This window comes from Dunckerocampus dactyliophorus, chromosome 17 (assembly GCF_027744805.1).
Source record: "Dunckerocampus dactyliophorus isolate RoL2022-P2 chromosome 17, RoL_Ddac_1.1, whole genome shotgun sequence".
Lineage (NCBI taxonomy): Eukaryota > Metazoa > Chordata > Actinopteri > Syngnathiformes > Syngnathidae > Dunckerocampus > Dunckerocampus dactyliophorus.
The window spans coordinates 8,115,954-8,140,027 of NC_072835.1; the positions used below are offsets into that span (position 1 = coordinate 8,115,954).

At 39.6% G+C, this 24,074-nt stretch overlaps 1 protein-coding gene across 6 annotated transcripts in view; it reads left to right on the forward strand.

Annotated features, from left to right (window-relative positions):
* shroom3 (shroom family member 3) overlaps positions 1–24,074 on the forward strand; it is a 94,142-nt gene that overhangs the window by 20,555 nt on the left and 49,513 nt on the right. For 4 of the 6 annotated variants that reach the window (XM_054756623.1, XM_054756624.1, XM_054756626.1 and 1 more), the window contains one exon: positions 15,075–15,260. The exons of the other annotated variants lie outside the window; for them this stretch is intronic. In XM_054756623.1, the coding sequence (XP_054612598.1) occupies positions 15,075–15,260 (186 nt within the window). The remainder of the gene's footprint in view (positions 1–15,074; positions 15,261–24,074) is intronic. 6 annotated transcript variants of the gene reach the window in all.

The following is a 24,074-nucleotide window of genomic DNA, read 5'->3' on the forward strand; positions in this document are numbered from 1 at the left end:
TGCCTTTGTCGGTGCAGAGTGTTTTGTCGACATTGTGAGTTATGTCGGAGAGAAAACTTACAGCAAACATACAGCACTAAAGAGCCACACTGCTAGCGATCTCACAATGATGTAAATTAGGCAAGCTGAACGCATTCTGTACTGTACAGGACGCATGGCGGAGATTGATTGATGGTTTACAGTCCCTTAGCCAATCGGGACGCAGAAGACAATGCGGGTTATCCCTTAGCAAATCAGGACGCAGAACACAATGCGTTCATACGCTGTAAAAAAAAAATAAAAGCATGCTACCCTGTCAAAAATTGCACAAAAAAAAAAATCTGTGTCATAGGAGGCTGCATAGAGTGAACCGCGTTATAGCGAGGGAACACTGCACTATGTGAGAATCCATCAAGGTAAGATTTGATGACGTTATTGAGTGTTAATGTGCATATTTGTGGTGCACCTCCCAAACAAACTCCAGGCTCATACTGGTGGATGGTGGGTCTGTATTCATTTAGTGCTTTTAATTTGATGTTGTTTCTGTCTTAGTTTTACACAATACATAACTGTATCACTGTAATGTACGTATGTTTTACTGACGGGTTGAAACTCTTTCCCGGTGACTAGCGAGTGCGCTGCTACTATTTACATCCACTCTCTTCAGTCTTCAGTCATTCGAGCACGCACGTCAATCCTTGTGGTGTCAGCCCAGTCTTTCACGTTAAGGGACTCACTGTCAACCGGGTGCTAGTCTTGCAATACCTGGTGCATGTCTTTACAATCGATAAATCTGAGGATTTATGGCTGATTATTATTGATCTAAGAAGCTGCTATCCTGATGCAGTTGCATCTCTCGCTTGTCAAAGCGTTCACAACCCACCTGGACTCTACCCTGAATTCAGTCATTTTATTCTGGGGGCCAGATGCAATGTGGCTCACGGGCCGCTGTTTGCCATTAACTGCGCTGGACATCTTACAGTATTTCTAGCAAGTAATGAAAATGCCATAGCTGTCAGCGGCTGAGTTAATGTTCTGTCAAGATGTTTGACTTTGTACTACTGTTGTTTGTTAGTGAGCGTTCCTCACTGTAGTGGTTGACTTTTTTACTGTGGTTGTAGATGTTTCATTTTACTGCACAACATAATTCCAGACGGTGCTTTGTAATATTTTTATAATTTATAATTATAATATAATATTTATATAATTATATAATCCTAATTATATAATTCCTCCAGCCTCCCTAATAAAGTATTAGGTGACCTATCCCTTTTAAAGCAAAAATAACCTACCACTGATACACTGACATGCAACACCACTATGTACGTGCACAATGTAATAAGATCCAATACCAAAGCTGTAACTTGTCATAAGATATTCCTGTCTCAAATTGGAATGTGCTGAGTTTAGGCTTTTTTTTTCTTCTTTTTTTTTTAAAGATTTGCATCACTAAATATGTTTATTTGCATAGTATGCAAACTTTTAAATGTAAAAATGGTGACTGTAATATTATATGTGTTGAACAAATGAATGTTTTTGTTATGTTGGTGTAATTGCAAACTACTGGAAGTTTATCAACTTCAATTTTCAAATGAATGGAATTTACAATGAAGGTTAAATAATTTTGAGTGCAAATGTACATGACTGATTGAGATGAATGATAAAGTAGTACAGGAGAACCCCACCTTTTGAATAGCGAAAATCCACGAGAATTAAGACGGCCATAAAAATATAAATAAATACACTCTTGCTGTTGTTCACTCACAACACTGTCCAGGTTTAAACCCTAAAAATGCCTGACACACTTATTAAACACATTTTAAAGTATAAAAAGTATAGGTACTCACCACTTATGAATGAAAATGTATGATTAGCGATGAATGGTATTTATTAAGCTGTGGCAGCATCAGAGAACACTATTTAAAATGTAATTTTTGCTTTGCAGCAGGCCTACGATGGGGCGTTCAAGAACTACTGAACAAAGTGTGACATCTCAGCACTTGGTGAAAAAACATCAGTGAAGCATAAACATGTAAAAATGGGGGATCGTCGTGTAACAATACCAGCTATGTAACAATATAAGCAAGAAACAAAATACACATATTTGAATTCAATTAATGGGTTAAATTAGTTCCTCCTTAGGGTGCAGATGTGTTTTCTGTGGAAGAAACAGCCTGTTTTTGGATTAAATGAAAAATTCTTAGACCTTAGACCTTTTAGGTCGCAGTTGCCGAATCGTAAAAGTCGGTCCTACTTTTTGACAACCCAGCTTTATTGACCAACTCGTCAAGTCCTGGTCCACCCTCTTCTTATTATTACTCAAAAGTGCGACGTCAACATACATGGTCGACTGTTCAAATAAGATATTTAAAATCTAAGACACAGGTGTCAAACACAAGGCCCGGGGGCCCGATGTGGCCCGCTACATCATTTTATGCGGCCCGCGAAACCCTTGGAATAATTCATGTCAATAATTCACTTCACCTCTGCCCTTCTAAATGTATTTGATCTGTCATTTTGACAGACACATTGCACTGCATGCGGTTCTTCTAAACGTCAGTATTGTCTAATCATGCAGCAAGATATTCCAAGCATTTTTCAAAAACAAATACTTGAATGTCTGCTTGTCACCATGACATTCTCACTTCACTTCTCATTTTGAAGCAAGTTATCCATCAATTTGTTAGTAAAAATATAGTAATCTAATGCATGGGCAACTGTGTAATAATATTATGAGGTTACATTCATATTTAGATTCATAAAAACTGCGATGTGGCCCTCAATGAAAATGAGTTTGACACCCCTGATCTAAGATATCAGGTCTTATAAATAATTACCCCACTACATGATTTAGTTGTGTTGCTCATATTGTTGCATTACTGATATATTGATACAGTATATTGTTTACACACAAAAACTCGCCATTGGGAATAGCCTGCAGGAGGTCCTAGGTCTACAAACAACTTTGAGTCCTACAATTGCGATGTTAGTCAGGTTTTAGTGCCAGTGTCAGAACTTATACCTAAATTCTCCTAAGTCACTCACACTGTACACAAGGGCACATAAGGTACATATAAAATACAGTAATGAAAATATTGAACACAATGAAATAGTAGTAAAAAAGAAAACAACTGGAGGGGGGCGTTGCAAAGGAGGGACAGACAGGGTAGGGTTACTAGGTGAAGGAAATCTCAATAATGAGACCATTACGCTGCTTAGTTATCACTGTCCATTTCATAGTCTAAGATCTTTTCACATGTTCAAAGATACCATCCTTCATGATGGTCGCAGCGGTTGACCTCGGCATGCGGCCACTGTTTCTCCACTGAGCATTTTACATTGTCTAATTTCACTTCACTTTTCACTTTCACTTGCCTGTTTTTTGGTGCATTGCCATTAGAAGAGGCTGCCTCATTCTTGGATTTGAAAATTGCCAAAGTTGAGGATAGTCGCACATCTTCTGGAAGATTGTTCCAGAATTTGGCAGCATAAAACTGAATACGCAGCCTCACCATGTATAGTCCTGACTATGGGCACCCGCAGGAGACCACTACCCGAGCTTCTCAGAGCTCGAGATGGTTTATGTGGCTCTAACATGTCAGAGATGTACTTTGACGCAAGACCATGAAGAGACTTAGTCTGCACACAAGCAGAGATGTTTTAAAGTCTATTCTCTGAGTGACGGGAAGCCACTGCAGAGACCTGAGTACTGGACTAATATGGTCATATTTCCTGGTTAATAAAAAGTGCAACGAAACACGTTGATCAACAAATTAAAGTCAAAATCACAAAAATATTGGCTTTGGTAATACTGGCTCTGTATTTACTTGGTATCAGATACCCAAGTTTGCAGTATCACCCCACCCAGCATGTTGAACAGCCGTTCCTAAAGGCCTGTTGGCTTCAATTATAATATTTTATGGCTTTTTCCTCACACGTTTTTATTGGCGATTGATTTTGGCCAACAGTCTGCCAAGGTAAACCCTGTTGACATTCTGATCAGGTCAAAATGTGTGATTGATTGTATTTGATACAAAAATCTGAGTAATGGGGATCAGCACTTTATTTTCTTAAGGGTTTAAGTCTGTATCACCCCAGTCTGTCTCTTTGGCATCTTCGCTGACTCTCTCCCTCCGTGCCTGTGTGATGTAGTTGATCTGAATGAATGTTTGACTTTCTCTTCTCCAAAACAGGAAGAAGTCATTACAGGCACAACTGCAACAAAAGCGTTTCCCTGACGACCACTCGGTCTAAGTGTTTATGTGTGCGTTCCAGCGGGTGTGAGATTTCATGACAATTTGGAGACAAGCTGTTCACACAGTGACAACACCACAGGTTTTTTGTGTTAGACCACTCTGTTCAACTTGTGTTTGAGTTCCTAGACTACTTTTTGTGTTCAGACAGTGACACTGGAGTAGATTCAGCAGGCCAGTGGGCCACAATCTTTCTGAGCGCATGGACCGGCCCCCTTTTCCCCCAAACTCCTGTCAGACTTTAATCCAAACTGATGAAACACAACAAACACAGAAGTGGTTTTGGTCATGAACAAGGAAATTTTAAATACAGTAATCCCTCACCACTTTGCGCTTGAAATTTTGCAGTTTCAATCTATCACCGTTTAAAAAAAATATATGAATAATTGTTGTTTGTTAAAATGTTGTCAGTAATGTTGCGTTAACGTTCGGTGAGACACACAAGCACCAGAGTTGATTGCTGGAACAACAGGCTTTTATTTCAGGTTTGAATGATCTCAAAACAGGCACAATAATCCCTAACATGGGCTACTGTTGTGGCTGTAACCCGTGCCAAGCTAAAACTCAACTCTGAACCCCTAATATCACTTCCTGCCCGCCCCTTACTTAACTCCCCAAGGACGGGAGCACATTTAAGCAGCAACGCACACAGGCATGAGTCTTATTTATGTCTTATAGTTTCTTATTATGTCTACAATGTTGGGTAATACGAGTGTAAAAGTGACTATAGGGGTGTTATTTCATATCTAGAGGCCTCTAATAATGTTAAAAATGTGTTTAGAAGGTCATAAACAGGTTTTATCTATGAAAATATTTGATTTCTAAATAAGGAATCCTACTTCACTTATCAAGGTCAGGTCTGGAACCAATTAACCGTGATAAACGAGAGATTCCAGTAGCTCCTGTCATTATTTCAGTTGAATTTTGCCTTCATGTCTCCCCATTATCCTGAGTTGTAGTAGTCAAGTAGCCAAGTTGTTCAGCATCCCTATTGACAAACCTTGTGAACTTAGTTTCTGTTCTGTTCTGAACTGTTGGCAGTGATCACAAGTGACCAATTTTGATCCCAGTGTGACGTCAAATTTTGATCCCAGTGTGACGTCAGAGTGAAATTAATTAAATAAATGAATGAATTAAATCCGATTATGTTTCAGTAGATGACGTTCCAAGGCCACTAGCAAATGTAGAAAATCCATGAGTAATGCCTTTGAATCCATTTTGGACACACTGTTCTCTCCCATCCCCCTCAAACCCCTACTGCTAACCAGTTACGAGGGTGTATGAAGTTTGAAGCATTGTGTATAAGAAGCGTTAATGCATGGTCAAACCTATGATTTTTTTTAAAGTTCAACCTTTTAGAAGTATTCCTGCCAAATTTTAAGATGCCAACATGCTTCTTAAATTTTTTGCAGATTTTTGAATAAGCAAGGGTCAAGGATTCCGTGAAAAATGGAGAAAACAGAAATTCGTGCAGTGGCTCAGTGTACTCAGTGGCTGCCATGGCAACAATTCCCGATTGTGGATTCGAACTTGTTCCCCAACCACCTTATTCGCCAGGCCTGGCCCCCTCCGACTTCCATCTTTTCCCCCCAAATGAAAAAAGCCTTGGCTGGTCACCATTTTGCCAGTGATGATGATGTCATAGCTGCGGTTGAGGAGTTTCTTGAGTCCCAAACAAAAGAGTTCTTCTACACCGGGATAAAAGCGCTTCAGCGCCGTTGGAGCAAGTGTGCAGCCCTTGAGGGGGACTATGTTGAAAAATAAAAGATAAAAAAAAAGATCAATGCCTCATCCCTTTTTAGTTTTTCTGATGCTTAAAATTTTCATACACCCCTCGTATTTCAGATTAAAATTGGCAATACATGACTTATAATTATTAGATTAGATTCAGCTCCAGAACCCTCCCCTTGTCTTTTCAATATGCCTCATACAAAAAACAAGTCGTCATGGCCATGTGTGGGGAAAAATGATGTAATGATGAAATAAGCTATGAAATATGACAGATGAGAAAGGATCATTGCATGCATGTACAGTTTTGCAGCTTGATGTGACAGGTTCCTTCTAATAAAACGAAAGCAATTAAGATTTGGTCGAGCCTTTTTGCAGATATACTTAACCTGACTATCAAACTTTAAATTCTTGTCCGGGACAATACCAAAAACTTCATTCACTTCCTCAATGATTTAATTCTTAATTCTTCCCTCAAATACATCATGTATGGGCCTGTTACGTATGGAAAAGCACATGGATACCGTTTTTTTAGGTTAAGAATTAGATGGGATAACTGGAGCCATTCAGAGATGTTCAATAAAGCCTGCGTCAGATGCTCACCTGCCAGGCTGCGTGTTTTTGAAGACACATGGATAACTGAGTTTGCATGTTCTCCCCGTGCGTGTGTGGGTTTTCTCCGGGTACTCCGGTTTCCTCCCACATTCCAAAAACATGCATGTTAGGTTAATTGGCGACTCTAAATTGTCCATAGGTATGAATGTGAGTGTGAATGGTTGTTTTTCTATATGTGCCCTGCCATTGGCTGGCGACCAGTCCAGGTTGTACCCTGCCTGTCCACAGTCAGATGGGATAGGTTCCAGCATACCCGCCACCCTAGTGAGGATGAGCGGTATAGATGGATGGATGGGTAATGGTAATGGGTTAAGCCTCGTTTACACTTGCCCACACTTTGTCCCCTGCAATGGTATGCAATTTTGCGTGAGTAAATTGGTCGTTAACAGGTGTGAAGTATGAGTAAACTGTGCGGGGCTGGGAAAATTTTGTAATATTCAAAATTTTCATGAACTAGTGGTGAATGCAACGTGAACGCACCGTGAAGGCAACGCAACCTATGTGCAAAAAATGCAGGCAGTGCGTATCAAAGCGTGGCTCTGCGTGTCTCATTCACATGAATGTGTTAACTTTTCCACCACCTCTTGGAGCAAGTCGGAGACAATTCTAGTATTTTTAGTATTTTATGTAGCATCATGGATCTTCCTTGTGATTTTCTGTTAAAAACTAATCATAATGCCCAAAGCCATGTCTTCTAGTCAGCTATTCCCTCTCCCAAGCTGTACGTACATATCTTTTTTTTTTTCCCAGTTTATTGCCTCATTCCTGTTCTCTGCACATTCTCTACCTGCAGCTACGAGAAAATATAGACTTGCCTTTCTTTATTGCTTGAGCTTCTTCTGTGGAGTACAACATCTTGTGGGTTGCTTGTAAACAGATGAATTAATGAAGCTGGGGTGATGCCTGCTGCTGCATGGCATTACGTGGGAAGCAGCCGGACAGAGCAGGACCAAAGAATGCCACGACTGCTTCACGGATGCGGGAAGTGGTGGTGACAGTGCATACCCATGCGGGAACAATGCGCGTCGCCCGTACTATTGTCATGCACAAGACGTAAACACTAAAATTCACAGTGTGCAACCCAGTCTTCACGCTTTTCAGGCGTGTCATAAATAAATAAATAAATGACACGTATTGCCATAGCAAGTTGCAGGACAATGCGTGCAAGTGTAAACGCCTCTTTAGTTTATTCCAAACATCCATACAAGGTTACCTTGAAGTACGTGTGATGTAGACAAAAACCTACGTTTTGCGTGTTGATGAGAGGCGAAAACAATTTTAATTTACGTGAGTTTGTAAAATATCCGTATGAGTGCGGACATGGCCTTAAAGTGCCCATGCGACATGCGTCATGGCCAGTTATGCAAATTAGACTATCACATCAGCCCCCAACATAATGCCACAGATAAATTGCAGTAACTTGAGGGCTCAATCATTTTCAGTTGAAATGTACGTATGCAGACATGCACACGTCTACTTGAAGGATGATGATGAATGAGGCATGAGAGGCGTAGTCCTACACAATATAGTCTATAAGGGAAAATGTCAATAAATGGGATGACATATTTGGATCAATACAGTATGTGTTGTATTTCATATTTCATAGTAGTTTTTTGTGGACATTATTGGAACAAGCCACACCCATGTGGACCTCACTTTAAAACAACAGCAAATGTTAAATTAATGTTACATACCGTATTTTCCGCACTATGTCACCCTTTTTTAAGGTTTGGCTGGTCCTTCGACTTGTGCTCTGCAGCGACTTATATGTTTTTATTTTCACACTGACAGCCGCGAGAAGGTGCTGTAGGCTTGTGTGCCAGTATCTTCTACCCCCATCACTCTTGTACTACTGAAAATTTACAACGTAAACACCAACTCATAAAGACAACTGAAGCCTGTCCACACGAATACGGATATTTAAAAACCCGCATATTTTTCTATGCGTTTTGGCCTCTCATCCCCACGCATATGGAGGTTTTTGTCCTTAAAACCTTTGGAAAACTCCAGCCAGAGTGAAGATGTTTTTAAAACTCCGGCTGCAGCGTATTTGTGTGGATGGCGAAGACGGAGCTTTTGGCTTGTTGCTGATGGATGACATAACAGTTATGTGCTGTTATTTCCACATTGCATAAGTATAATTTCATGTGTGCAATGTAATGTGTGAACAAACTTAGTAATTGGCGTGAAAGAAGCAAATGGGGGGAAAGGGTCGGATTAAATCAGATCTTCTTACAAGGTACTCCTTTTCCTTTTAAATTGTGTAACTTGAATCATGACGGCATCAATGGAACCTTGTATGCATGTTCCAAATGAGAAAACCACCACATTTGTGAACAATTTAAAAATGTATAGGTACAACGATATAAACCAATGAAACAATACTCACAAAATAATGACGTTATTCCCGTTTATTACATTTGCCTGTGGATATTCTCATTCACCCAGGTCATTGTATGTATCGATTGCAATTGGACTGTTCAGGTTGTCTTAGAAGACGTTTGGTGTTTTATCTGAGCAGGTTTTATCGGTTCATGCTGCTCAAAAGACTAGGTAGGACAGCTCTATGGACTGTGGAGGTTGTCTTGGAAGATGTTTCGCCTCTCATTTCAGCTCTAGTCTAGAGCTTCTGTGTAGGCTCTCAGTCGTACAGGAGTTGTCCATCGAGGGAAAGGCTTCTTGAGACGTCATCTGTACTTCTGTGAAGAAGGTGTCGGACGTTTCGCTCCTCATCCGAAGCCTTTCCCTCTAGTCTAGAGCTGTCCTATCTGAATGGCGAAATGTCTTCAAAGACAACTCGAACTGTCCATCTGCCATTCATTAAATACAGCTGCGTCTCAGTAAGTCAGAAAAGCACAGATCAAAGTCTGTATCATAAAATTGGCAAAAAGTTGAATATTATAAACTACTGGTTTAAGCTCTAATCAGCGAATGAACTGCAAAAAATCGAGATGCACCTGTGTATCGATTGTGCTCCACGTATCCTGAGAATCGAAACTGATAAATGCTGCACTTAACCTCTGGAAGTGTGTGTTTGTCAGCGTGTTTGATGGCGAGCGGAATGCGACATGGTCCCTCCTGTTGTGCTGATTTCAGGGTGTTCCACATTCCTCTCACCCGTGGAACAGGTTTCACTTTGAGCTTTTCTCTGTGCACCTGCTTCTTGTTTACTTTTTATTTCTGTTTCAAATAATTGTTGGTTGAAACACCTCGAATGGGCGACACAAGACTGAAATTAATGACAGATGTTGTGTTTGTCATGTGTCCCCCTCATAGCGTTCTCAGTAGCATTACTGAAAATGGGCACAAAAAGGTTCAATATTCAGTAAGACCATGACTCTAACCTGCAACCCTAATGACAATAAATAAATGGATGCATGGATGATTACTCCTAAACCAGGGGTTTTCAAAGTGTGAGACGCAGCATCTTGCAAGAAATAAAGAACATCTTTTTCAAACCTGCTCAGCGAACGCCAGTTACGTTGAAGGCAAAATGATAGATATTCATACCTAAAGTGAGCAAGCAAATAAAGTAAAGCAGAAAATTACACATAATATCTTCCATAAAATGAATTTTTGGCAGTATTATGTCCTCTTAAACCCTTTCAATCTCCAAACCCCGTGCTCTACATGTTTTTTGGCAATAGTGCACTCTAATGGGAAGAATAAGAAATCAATTATATTTTGATTATAATTATAAAGCTCATACATAAGCAGGTCATTTTTAATAGTGTGGCAACCATTGATATACACCGGTCAGTATATGTCTATACTTCCAATGTTTCATACAGGATTGCAATCTATTTGTGAGGTGTGTGTGTGTGTGTGTGGGAGGGGGCTTGGATGACATTAGTCGTCTAACTTGCTTAATTGGCTTGTGTGTGTATTTTTTATAGATATGGTGGGAGAAATGAAAAGCAAAACAAATACAAAAAAAGAAAAATTAAAAAAAGTTTAGAAATACAAATTAACTTTTTATTATGTCACAAGCAAGACAGAAGCTGCCTGTGAGTGCTTTTACATACATCACAAATATATTAAATATATTAAATCATGCTGTGTTGTAATTGAATTGAATTGAATTGGCATATTATTAGTATTGCAGGTATTCTATTAGTCTTGCAGGTTTGCATGATCTCACAACAGGCACAATATCCCCTAACAGTAGCCCGTGTTAGGGATTATTGTGCCTAAAACTCAACTCTGAACCCCTAACATCACTTCCTGTCCGCGTCACCTTAACACATTTACAGGAACACACACAAGTTGTCTTATTTCCTGGTTATTTTCTTGGTCAAATTGCACAACAAGATATCACACATAAGGAAGGAATCAGGCAGACAGGCTTATCATACTCCAAACCAGCAGTTTATGTAGACAGGATTTCACTACCGTGTAAATGCTGTCATATACTGTATGTTGCAGTGGTCTCAAAGTAAACAATAGAAAGATGTGATTCAAAGGAGTTGCCTGCATTGTATGGGATTGGTCTTCCAGCGCTCCTGAAGACATAATGTAGTGATTCATTGTGGTGAAAAGCTGAGCCTGATAAACGGTTTGCACTGGCACCCTGCCACGCACTACTGTCTTTAACTTACACACAAGGAAATGTGTTTAGTGTGAAAGTGCGTGAGACAAAATGATTTACTTGACTATTTGGGCCTTATAACCTCTGAACTTTTACGTATGAATCAGCAACTGCCATTGATCAGGAGGATACATACAGTATACTGTGCAGTAATCCCTCGTTTATTGCAGTTAATTGTTTCCCGAATCGACTGTGAGAAGTGAATTTCTGATTTATTAATCAAATATTTTTGTAGCTAGAGCAAAGAAAACCTGTTTACAACCTTATAAATACAGTTTTAAACATTATTAGAGCCCTCTAGGCATATAAGAACACCCCTATAGTCACCTTTACACCCGTGCTACCCATTATAGTAGACATCCATCCATTCATTTTCTATGCCGCTTATCTTCACTAGGGTATGCGGGTATGCTGGGGCGTATCTCAGCTGACTTCGGGCGAGAAGCGGGGTACACCCTGGACTGGCACATATAGACAAACAACCTTTCACACTCACAATCATACCTATGGACAAGTTAGAGTTGCCAATTAATTGCCAATTAATTAATGCATTTTTGCAAACCCCACACAGAGATGCCCAAATGGAGATTCGAACCCAGGTCTTCCAGGGTCCTGTTCCACAAAAGTAGGATTCAGACATCCAGGATAAATGACTCAGCTGAGCTCAACCAACGCAAAACAAAAGAGTTGAGGCTTAATTGGTTGCACAAAGCACAAGCCAGGATGAGTAGACACTGATCAATCAAGCCAGGTGAAACCAATCCCGGATCAGTGCGCGTATGCGGCTTACATAAATAGAACCGTTGAATCAGTTGAAATTGTGGGTGAAATGGACTGGAGATGTGAGTGAAGTTGTGTAAATATAACTCCATCAGACTATATAGTTCCTTTATCTTGTAGATGTGTACAGTCAAACCTGTCTTAGCGGCCACCTTTATAGAACGGCCACCTGCCTATAGCAGCCACTGAAAAATCCCCCGCAGCAAATTTACATGTTATAGACCCTGTGTATAGCAGTCACTGTCCAACGCGGCCAGTGGCCACCCAATTTGTTTCCCTGCATATAGCGGCCAAATGACCAACTCAAGTAGAAGCTTCATGCACGAAAAAGTTTTTCAATCAATGAAGCCGTCGTGTGTAGACTTTAATTACTGAGTCCTAGCTCAGTCACAATCATTCACAAGATCCACACAAACTGTCAGTTGTTCCACATAAAAAAGCCGTCTTCTTTTGAGCTTGCTGTTTCCTGGTCAAACATGTAACTTTAAGAGCATTTGCACCAAACCGCAAATTAGGCTGGGAACAGGACGTGCTCCCAGCGACGCTTCCATTAAAAAAAAAAACACACACGCTAGCATGCATGCGGCAGCGGGAGCAAAACTGAGTTCGGTTGTACTTACTTGAAGTATTTTAGAATGTACTCACGTTATTTTTCATCAATCCTCATCCACAAATCCATCAAAGTCCTCATCTTCTGTATTCGACACAAAAAAAGCCGTCTTCTTTTCCGTTCGCAACTAGTCTGTTAACTTGTCAGTGTTATTCAGCTCCGAAGCAAAGAAGGAAACTTCTCCTGTTGCTTCTGCCAACTTTATTTATTGAACGCGGCCACCAGACAGCAGCTCAGAACACACAAACATCTCTCAGCATCGTCTCTCCTTCCTGCTTGCCCACAAGGCAAATGTTGAACAAGCCCCACTACATACACTGTAGCTGTCCAGCCAGTGCCTGTAAGAAATGACACCGTTTATTTCCTGGTGTGCACTGGTCAATACTGTAATGCCGCTTGTTGTGGGGAAGGAGAGACTCACGTCGCCGATGCACTTTAATGGCTTTATTAACAGCGGAGAACACTGCAGGACTTTACATCCACGCCAACATAAACATACTTCCCAACTCTCTCCAAACTCACAGCTAGCACTGAGCCTAGCTCTCCTGCTCGGGACGCCCACCGTCATTTCCCGTCACTTCCTGATGAACTAAAGCTGTAATGACAACTCTGCCGTATAAAAAGTAAAATATTAAAAACAAGCGTAAGACATTACTAGCACAGCTTTGTTCTGTGGGTCGTGGATATATTCTATCAGTTATTATTAAGCCCCTAGCTTCCTTTTAGTAAGTAAAAACCTTGGCTATGATTGCACTACATTGTCATGTAGACCTACAAAGTACACTTGGAAGAAGAAGAGGTGAATAAATGTATTGCAACCGATGTGAAACTGATGAGGGGTAGGATTAAATAAGCTTTGCTTCTTCCTGCTCCTTTTTGGACATGCAAAATTGTGAATTGTACTATGTGATGTGCTACTGTTTGACTCATGCATGTTCAGGATTAAAACCATGAACCATGATGATAACAAGCCTAGTAGTGCTTTTATCTGCAGTCCGCAGTGTCCTCTACTGGTCAACATTATTATTATTTTTTTTTTCCCCTTTTTTTTCTTTTTTTTCCTCTACTGGTCAACATTCAAACTGGCCGCCAACCTGTCTATAGAGGCCACCTGTCTATAGCGGCCACTTTTGCAGACTCCCTCTAGTGGCCGCTATAGACAAGTTTGACTGTATTTGTATGATTGTTACATCATCTAAAACCCTATATGTTCAATGATTGAAATGAATGATGGCAAATGTTGAAATAATGACAGTGGATTTACTTGAATGTGAAAACAATGTGTAGTGGGCACTGGATTCATTATTGGTTTCCATTTATGATGACTACTGACGGAGATGAGGGATGAGATTAAATAGATGCTGGACCTTAGCCTGGTCTGGAGCAGGCTAACGCCACAGAATAAATCACCATGGTAACTTATGTCAGAACATATTCCATTTTCCACTATCCCACTTTTGTGCAACTGGATCACTGATAAGTTGAGACCAAGATATCCCAGCTAAATCCCTTATCCTAGTTTTGTGCAACAGGCCCCTGAGCGCCTGACTGCGTGGCCAACATGCTATCCACTAGGCCACCGTGGGGCTATAGTTGGTTCCAATCCTGCCTCTTCAATATTACGTCTATTATCATTACTAGTAGCGATGCCATTGTTCACAATCTGATTGCCACTGGCTGCCCTGTTCTCTAAACGAGAAATATCATCACATTTTAATCTTGCGAGATCTCGTGCCACCACAAATAAAACATACCTGTATATACAGTCAAACCTGTCTATAGCGGTCACTAAAGGGAAACTGCAAAAGTGGCCGCTATAGACAGGTGGCCGTTACTGTATAGACAGGTTGGCGGCCATTTTGAATTTGTGCGTGCACATATTAACATGTCTGTGATTAGAAGCTTGTTGTGTTTGTAGATACAGTTGTAAAGAACTACTAGGTTAATAAACCGCTTGTTAATAAAGCGATTAAAGTGCATCGGCGACGTGAGTCTCTCCTTCCCCACAACAAGAGGCATTACAGTATTGACCAGTGCACATTGTCTCACACCAGGAAATAAACGGTGTCACTGTCTGCAACAAGCTCCAAAGAAGACAGCTTGTGTGGATCTTGTGAATGATTGTGACTGAGCGATTGTGACTGAGCTAGGACTCAGTAATTAAAGTCTACACACGACGGCTTCATTGATTAAAAAACAAACCTTTTTCATGCATGAAGCTTCTGCTTGAGTCAGCATTTTGGCCGCTATATGCGGTCAGATATTGACCAAGGGATACAAAATGGGTGGCCGCTGGCCGCGTTAGACAGGCGACCGCTATACACAGGGTCTATAACACGCAAATTTTCTGCGGGGGAGTTTTCAGTGGCCGCTATAGGCAGGTGGCCGTTCTATACAGGTGGCTGCTAAGACAGGTTTGACTGTATATATTTTAACCAAAAATCAGCGACTCTATATGTTTGTGAATGCTGAATAGCAACTGTGCGGAGGGATCCACTGTAATGTTCTTTTTTTTTCCCAGGGAGTTTGATCCCGGATACATAGAGGAATTTGGGTCTTCACCTCCCTCACATCCCACCTCTTACAGTGCACCTTCACCTCCTTCTCTTTCTTCCACATCTTCACCACTGCATCAAAAACAACAAAAACAAAGCGGCCACAGCAGACCATGCTCCACAGGGGGAGTCCAGCTGCGCACCAAGAACAGGTATGCAACACGAATATCAGCGACAGCTGGTGAACAACATGTGAAGCGTGTGATCAGCTATGACATGAATCATCTAGGTTGTGGCTGCGTGGGATTTCATGATCTGATGAAGACAATAGTGGCATGGGTGCTGCAAGTTAAACAGGAAATGGCTGTATGGATTAGGCTGATTTGGTTGTATTCTATACAGGCATGGCCAAAAACATTGGCAAGTTTGGCATGCCAGTGTTTTGTGTTAGTTGCGTAGGTCATGACCCCTGCTGGACGTCCTAGCTGCATTCCTTTTGCGTATTCACAAGTGTAAGAGGGTTTATTAAAACCAGTTGTATTCTTTGGAATTCATCTTGTAAGCAAAGTTTCTATGGCGACCACTTAACGTTCTCTGTCTTCTTCTGCGACCGTGTATCTTTACCTTGACTGTTTACATTAGCTGTACCATTGAGGAAATGAAAGATGTTAACTGAGACACGGGCAGCATGATGATTAGTGGTTAGCACATCTGCCTCACAGTCATCCAGGTGCCAATCTCTGTTGGAACACCTCAAAGTGGACTTTGCATGTTTTCTGTGGGTACTGCGGCTTCCTCCCACATCCCAAAAACATCCATGTTAGGTTAACTGGAGGCTCTAAATCAAACCAACATAGATGCTAAAATGTAGATGTCAAGAAAAAACTTTGTGATGTAGGTGAAAAAGCGTATTATTAATATGAAGTTAGGTCGTTGCTCGTTTTTTCCCATTTTTGCAGTTTAGTTTTTATTTTCCACATATTTCAACTATCTAATATTTCAACTAATCTTCATAAATGTTCTTTTTGGAATATTCTGACTTTATTTCCATAATATTTTGACTGTATTCCCATAATATTGTTACTTTTTCTCCAACCTAATTTTCAAAAAAATTGAACTTTATTTTGTTTTATTTGTTTGTCATAATATTACAACCTTTAAAAAAATACATGTTTTTTTTTAAAGTATTTTGACTAAAATGACTGTATTCATGTAAAATTGTGGCTTAGTTTCTTGTTACAATAAGAATTCTTTTGCTTTATTCTCATAAAACACAGCTGTTTTTTTTTTATTTATTACAGCTGCTGTTTAAAAAAAAGTAGTTTTTAACAATTTCCACTTCCTTTTTGAAAATTTTCTTCTCATAATTATGACTTTATCCCCATAGTATTTTGACTTTATTCTTGTAACATAACTTTTTCCGCAACCTAATATTCCAAAAATTCCAACTTTATTTATTGTTTTGTTTGTTTTTCCATAATATTATGACTTAAAAAAATATTTAAACTTTATGCTACTTAGCATAAAGTCTTCGTAATATTACGACACTATTCTTGTAAAATTGCACCTTTTTCTCATTACGTGACAACTTTTTTTTTCCTATTTTGACTTGAATCTAGTCAAATCACTACTAACAGCTGCCGCTGGCCGCAAATGGCACCTCAGACCACGCTTTGGACACCCCTGCTTTAAATTGTCCACGGGTGTGAATGTGATTGACTGGTGACCGGTCCAGGTGCACCCCCCCTCTTGCCAGAAGCTGAGCTGGGATAGACTCATTTTATCACCCTGATGAAGATATAGAATGGATGAATCATTGAAACACATAGCTGAAACCAATATTCAGACTTCTAATTGGAATGGATCCCCTCACATTCACAATTCAGCATTCACTGGTTCATTGATTTTTGGTCCAAAAAAAGTTTCTTTTTCTTAAAAAATAAGCAATTTTTTCCATAGAAAACACATCTCATTCACCCGAAGTTGGTAATCATTTATAAATTGACTGATGTTTTTTCGTCAAGCTTTGTTTGGTGGTCCTTGAATGCACCACAGTTGATGTGAGACGCAAAAGTAAAACTTATACTAACTGGGACACGGTGACTCTGATTGTGTTGATGGATCTTCTTATCGCATTATAATTAATTAGTGGTGAGTACCTATACATTTTACACTTCAAAATATGTTTAATAAGTGTGTGAGGCAAATTGGAGAGAGAGAAAAGGGGAGGGTTCTGTAGCAGAATCTAATCCAATAATTACAAAAGCAAATTTTGTTGCAAATGTTGATCTCTGAACGGGGGGATCTCTCTCGGGGCTGCACTAAAAACAATTGCCACCTCGAGTCACGCCAAGATGCAAATCAAATTTCTGAATGACGGCGATTATTTTTATTTTACTTAACAAACACACACTGCCATTTTGCTGTGCCTCACTAGCCAGGGCGAATTGGCCCCACCTGCCCTGGTTCATTTGACTTTATTACGTCCATGAATGTACTCTCTATTGAGCGAATGCACCATGTTTTTGACTTAATGGATTATTTTCAGTCTTTCTATTCATTTTTATTAAGAAAGTCCCCCGTCAACTGGCCTTCCGGGACCTCCCATGAAATACGGCGCTGTACAAGGATGAACCAAAAAGATCTTTGGCATGATAAATATGTGAATACGATAACTATATCTGGAATAATACACTAGGTCCCCAACTAACGAACACAATTGGTTCCAGACGACCGTTTGCAAGTCGATTTGTTCGTAAGTCCAACAAAAGATAATATTACCAATGATATAGGTACTACATGTACATGTATACATATACAGTATATGCGTATGTATGTAAATATGAGTTTGGATGTAGTAATAATATTAAACAAGGATAATTAATGAAAAAACAATAATAAAAATGATATAATAATACGTAATGATAAATGTTATTTACCTTTGAAGAGGAGTGGTCGAGCATACGTCGTCGTGGTGGAGGATGAGGAGGACAAATCCTCGTCGTCGTTAGACTCTTCTAAAAGAGGTAGTGTTCTGTGGGTGGTGTAGAATTAAGCAGGCCTATTAACTCTTCATAAACTTTAATCACACGCTCTGTCCGCGTTGCATCATACAGCTACAATTTAGCTTTGCATTTCTCCTTTACACTCGCTCCCCACTGTCTTCCTCTACCTGTTGGTCCCATTAGCAGTGTCACAGTGCCCTCTACTGGTCAAGCATGTAGCAGTATAAATATTGAGTTACTACAAGGCAAAATACATGAAAATATAGACCAGTCAGCTTGAGTTGGTATCGCCGAATGTTCGCAAGTCGGATGTTTGTAAGATGGGGACCTAGTGTATTGTGTTGTGTATTGTATAAATGTAGTAATTAAATTCAATTAGTTGTAATTTTGGACCCTAAGTAGGGTTTTGGTGCTGAAAAAAATAAGAGTTAGGTTTGTAAAGCAACTTTTTTGTTTTAATAGCCATCCATCCATCCATCCACCCATTTTCTATGCCACTTATCCTCCCTAGGGTCGTATGCTGGAGCTATCTCAGCTGACTTCGGGCGAGAGGCAGGGTACACCCTGGACTGGTTGCCAGCCGCAGTCTGGTCGCAGAGCACATATAGACAAACAACCATTTACACTCACATTCACTTGACCTCCTGACCTTCCAGACCTCCTGACTGAGTGGCCAACATGCTATCCGCTAGGCCACCAAACAAAACTGCATATTTCAGAGTGGCCTTTTATTGTGGGCAGTCTAAGGCACAGTAATCACGGAGTCTAATCAGCATCTTAATATAGCACACCTGTGAGGTGGGATGGATTACCTCAGCAAAGGAGAAGTGCTCACTATCACACATTTAGACAGATTTGTGAACAATCTTTGAGAGAAATGGTGATATTTTGAATGTGGAAGAAGTTTTAGATCATTGAGTTCATCTCATAAAAAATGGGAGCAAAAACAAAAGTGGTGCGTTTATATTTTTGTTGAGTGTATGAATAAAATAAAATGACCTTGTTCACTGGAAACAAATGTTGAGAGGGCTCTCTGGTTTGCACTGCTGCCTCACCGCAAAAAGGTCTTTGGTTCAAATCCAGACTTGGAGCGTTTTAATGGGACGTGCTTCTTATCTCAATGCCTTTGTGGTTGTTTTGGGGGTTCTCGGATTTCCCCACACAATTACAAATATCTATGCTATGTTAATTTCTAAGCAGTCCTCCTCAAGATCTGGACACCGTCTCTTGGGGACTGAAACAGTGTGTGACAAATAAATGGAAACTCATCCAGTTAGTGGAAAAATCTCACAGGAACCACCAAAAGGCAGTTGAAATCTGCTTCCATGCCATTGCAGATTCTCTAATTAAAAGTAAAATCATTGTGGAGTACAAGGTATGCTGGGAATGAGGTCAGTGCCGTGCATCTTATCTGCAGTATTCTGGTTTTCTTGCATCACACTGCTTGTTGAGACACTTGTGTCTCCCATGTGTACTCTCAGTCCATACAAACAGTCTATAAATACTATCGCTCGTCTGTAGCTAGTTTCATCCAAATATGGAGGTCAGATCGTTTGTGTGTGTGTGTGTGTGTGTGTGTGTGTGAGGGTCAACATGGTGAACATAACAGCCTCACGAGGGTGCTAGAGTGACTGAAGACATTAATGTTGATTCCTGGGTTGGTTTTCATGCATGCTGCAGTTTTAATAGAGTGGAATGTGAAGTCGTGATTGGGTGCCTTTATGGAATAATCTGTTCGGGCAGAAGTTCCCAAAGAGTGGACCACACCACACACACGAGCTACTGCTATTGTGTGGAAAAGCTGCCAAAGCCCTGAGTTTTCATCAGCATGAGCATTAACTGGAAGTTAACATAGTACAGTGTCTGATGACAAACAAAAAGAATGAAAACCGGAGGAATTTTTTCCTTAGAAATAACGTACCTTAATCCCTCATTTTTTTGCGGTTAAGTGGTTCCAGACTCAACTGTCATAAGTGAATTTCCACGAAGTAGGATTCCTTATTTATAAATGGTATATTTTTGTATATTAGATCATAGAAAACCTCTTTACAACCTTCTAAATACAATTTTTTAACATTATTAGAGCCCTCTAGAAATAAAATAAGACCCCTATAGTCGCCTTTACACTCGTGTTACCCAATATAGTGGACATAAAAACATATAAGACTTAAATTAAGACTCATGCTTGTGTGTGTTGCTGTAAATGTGTTCTGGTGCTAGGGGAGCTGAGTGAACGGGCTGACAGGAAGTGACGTCGGGGGTTCAGATTTGGCTTTTTATCTTGGTGTGGGTTACGGCTGCAACTGTAGCTCAGTTAGGGATTATTTTGCCTGTTGTGCAATATGTCAAACCTTCAGTTAAAGCCTGTTGTCTTCTGTGTCTCACCGAACGTGACAGTAACATTACTGTTACCCAGTCACCAATGTAGAATTCTACAGTACATACAGTTTCATCACAGCAACATTGAGTGCGTCTTCTGAATGCCCTATATTTGTATTTTAATTCATTTAACCAACCACAAAACAGCATGATTTATTAGGAAAGAAAAACCGTGACAGTGTGAAGCCGTAAAATTCGGAAGTCTGAGAACACCGGCTTGTCATTGCCGTGTCTTCAGGGAATACAAAAACGATGATGTCACCAACCTACCGCCGCCTCATGGCCGTCATGTGACCAGAAGTGAGCTTTGACAACAAAGCAACATGATAATATTATTAAACATAATATTTTGACAGACATGACCCACCCCAGTCGACATTCTACTCATATATTGTTGTCTTTTTACTCCATATTACTGGCAGAAGTAATTCCACTTCTCGTAAGTCTTGAAAAGCGGAAGACGACGTACTCATGGGCATGCGTTCTTTCTTCTTCTATGTTTTGGTGTGTTATGTGGTTCCGCCCTTGTGTTTGTTTACGCACGTGTGCTTGTGTATTACATCGTTTTCACTCAGTGATTCGTTCCCGTCTTGATGTAACTATTTTTAATCTGGCACAGTATGGACATGACTTTTTTTCAACCCGCCAAAAAGAAAATCTCAGGAACGTTCCCGTGTGAACAAGGCCTAATAAAGTATCTATCCATCCGTCTATTGAATTCAAAAGCGTTTCTCACTGGGAATTGCACTTGCAACTTTCATTGGCCCCATGACAGGTTATTTCTCAGTCACACTCAATGAAAAACGCACAAACAGTAAGTCAGCAATGCGTAGGGTGCTTTGTTTGGACACTCGATTCTACGGAATGACACGATACAGGGCAAACGTAACAGTTTGATGTCCTGAAAACCCGGAACCTCATAGCCAAAGCAACTCTTTAAAAAAAAAAAAAAAGAATTATATTTATACTCATTTATATTGTGACGTTTTGTGTTCATAAACAGGCATAAACAGGCAACATTTTTCTGTTGTAACATCATTAAAATGCCTATTTTGATTCCAAAGGGGATCTAATAAGGGGTTCTACTTGTGCATAGTCATTATAGTAAAACAACAAATCTAATGTAAAGTAAGACTTCTGCACAGTTGAAATAGTGCCTGTCTTCTGTCAAAGTACCCTTTTGCTTTGTTCCCTCATTCCAATCTAACCACAACAGGAGCAACTGCTTCAGTATCCAGCTCAAGATACTTAGAGGGAAGTCTTGGGGAACCGGGATCAAACTGGCAGCCTCTCAGTTGCAAGCCAACCATACTCCACCTGATCCAAGCATACAGTATACTCAACAGATAAAACTATTCTCTACCCACAAAATCCCTTGGCTCAGGGCGGTTATCAGATAACATTTGGGTGGGGATGGGGAGGATTCTTGTGTCTGATTCGTCCAAAAACAGGAAGTGGAGCAGAGCCCCTTGAGGCTGGGTGTTGATTTGAGAAAGACAGATGTTGATAACAGTATCCAATTCCTTTCATTTCCTCTCCTTCTTCCCTTTATCTCATTTTCTCATCTATCCCCAACCATCACTGTATCTGTCTTTTGCCTCTACTCACCACTTTTTCTTAGTTTTTATTTATCCCCATCTTGTTTCTGCTCTTTTCCCAAATTCCATCCTCCTTCTTTGCAGTGTTTTCTCAGTTCCTCCCGCCTCCCCTTCTTTTCCTTCCCACTGCGTCTCTCCTCGCCTAGCATGTCTTGTCCTCCCATGCCCTCTCTGACCTCTTCTTGCTTCAGTTTATTTCTTCCTCACATCTGCTGACTCATCACATTTTCTGAAAATGAGATCATCACATAACTGCTTTGAACACCAGCGCAACACAAACAAATTCTCTTTTATCAGATGACTCTTGTTGTCCCATTGACTATTAAAAGTGCAGTCCTGTCTCCCTACATTCATTGTGATCGAGTTGGCCCTAAATACCAATAAGTACTCTTCAAACCTGCCATGTATAAGTGTCTCTTGTAATTTGATGACCAACGGAATGCTCTAAAGAAGGGATTTTCCACTGGGCTTGTGGACTTTGAGTGAATAACGTCATGTTCCATCAGTCCTTGAACTGATCCTTGAGGATGTCCTAGAGCAAAGTCCAGCTACAGGCCACTTGCAGCCCGCAGCTCGGCATATTTTCTTTCAAAATAACATAAAGCAACATTAAACACAGACATCAGAACATTACGAAGGATGGTTGGGGCCACAGTGAAAAGAAAACAATGAAAAAGTTCTGGTAAACATGATAAAAAAAAAAGAAAAAGTATTAGCCTCGATTTGGATATTCAAGAATAATTTAAATGAAAGTAAACAAAAAAAAACTTAGCATTTGACATCTACAGCTACTACACGCCAGGAATTATTTGTTGATATGTCAAAACTATAGATTAGAAAACATTAAAATATTATAATACATCGTCCACTAGTATATTTGACTATGTCCAAAATGTATTGGCTTATGAAATATTAATATATTATTTGGATCTTCAGGTAATTTATCAATTAACATTTTAGATTTAGAAAAAATATTGGAAAAAATTGTATTTATGTTATTTAGATAATCATTAGATTCATAATTTCAATAAATGAGTAACATAATAAAGAGAAATATACAGGCCTCTAGTTTGTATGCAGAACATGCAAATATGGAAGAGATCACGTAAAATGTGTAGTGCAATAATAATTAATAATAATAATAATAATAATAATAATAATAATAATAAATCAGAGAATAATACATAATAATGATAATAATTATACATAATAATTGTATAGGTTAATGATATTTAACTTGATATTTAACCTTAGGGGACCAAAAGGGTATTTAATTTCAATATATTGTTTCATTTTAATGTTAATTGTATAAAACTGAATTTGTAACCGAAATTGAACTAAAAATGAGATTTTCATATGTGCCTACACTCCTTACCCGCGGGACCAATTTGGTGCCATGGACTCCCATTATAACCACATATTGAGACTGATTTAAAAGTAGAAAAAAAGCATATGCATATATTACATTATTCATTTTCATTACATTTTTATGTTATGTGAGGGACCTTTTTGAGGCTTAAGGGTACAAAATATGTATATTTTTAAAATAAACTCATTAATCAATGAGGCTTTAATAACGTAAACATATCCCACGGTGCACCTAATGATTAGTACACACTTCCTATTTTGTGTTGTTTCCATTGGAAAAAAGACATAAAAACGAGAGGGACCGAGGCTAAAAAAAAAAAAAAAAAGGATGATTTTGTTTTTCAGGGGCCTCAAGGTTTAACTACTAAGCAGGTGTTGACCTACATTGGATTGGTTTTAGCACCTTTTAATGTACAATGGAATGGAATGTGAAATACATCACATTGTTCAATTTGAAGTTCCACATGTCCAAAAGGGGTAGGACGAAGCAAAACTTTTTTTAATCCTAAGCCTTGTCCATTTCACATCAATTGCAATACATTTATTCACTTCCTGTATTCCGATGTAGTCTTTACCTGTTGTTTTAGTCTTTACCAGTCTTTACATGGAAAAATTATGCAATGGAAAATGATAAGGTAATGTATCAGTGTAGTAATATAATTGTCAAGGTTTTTCT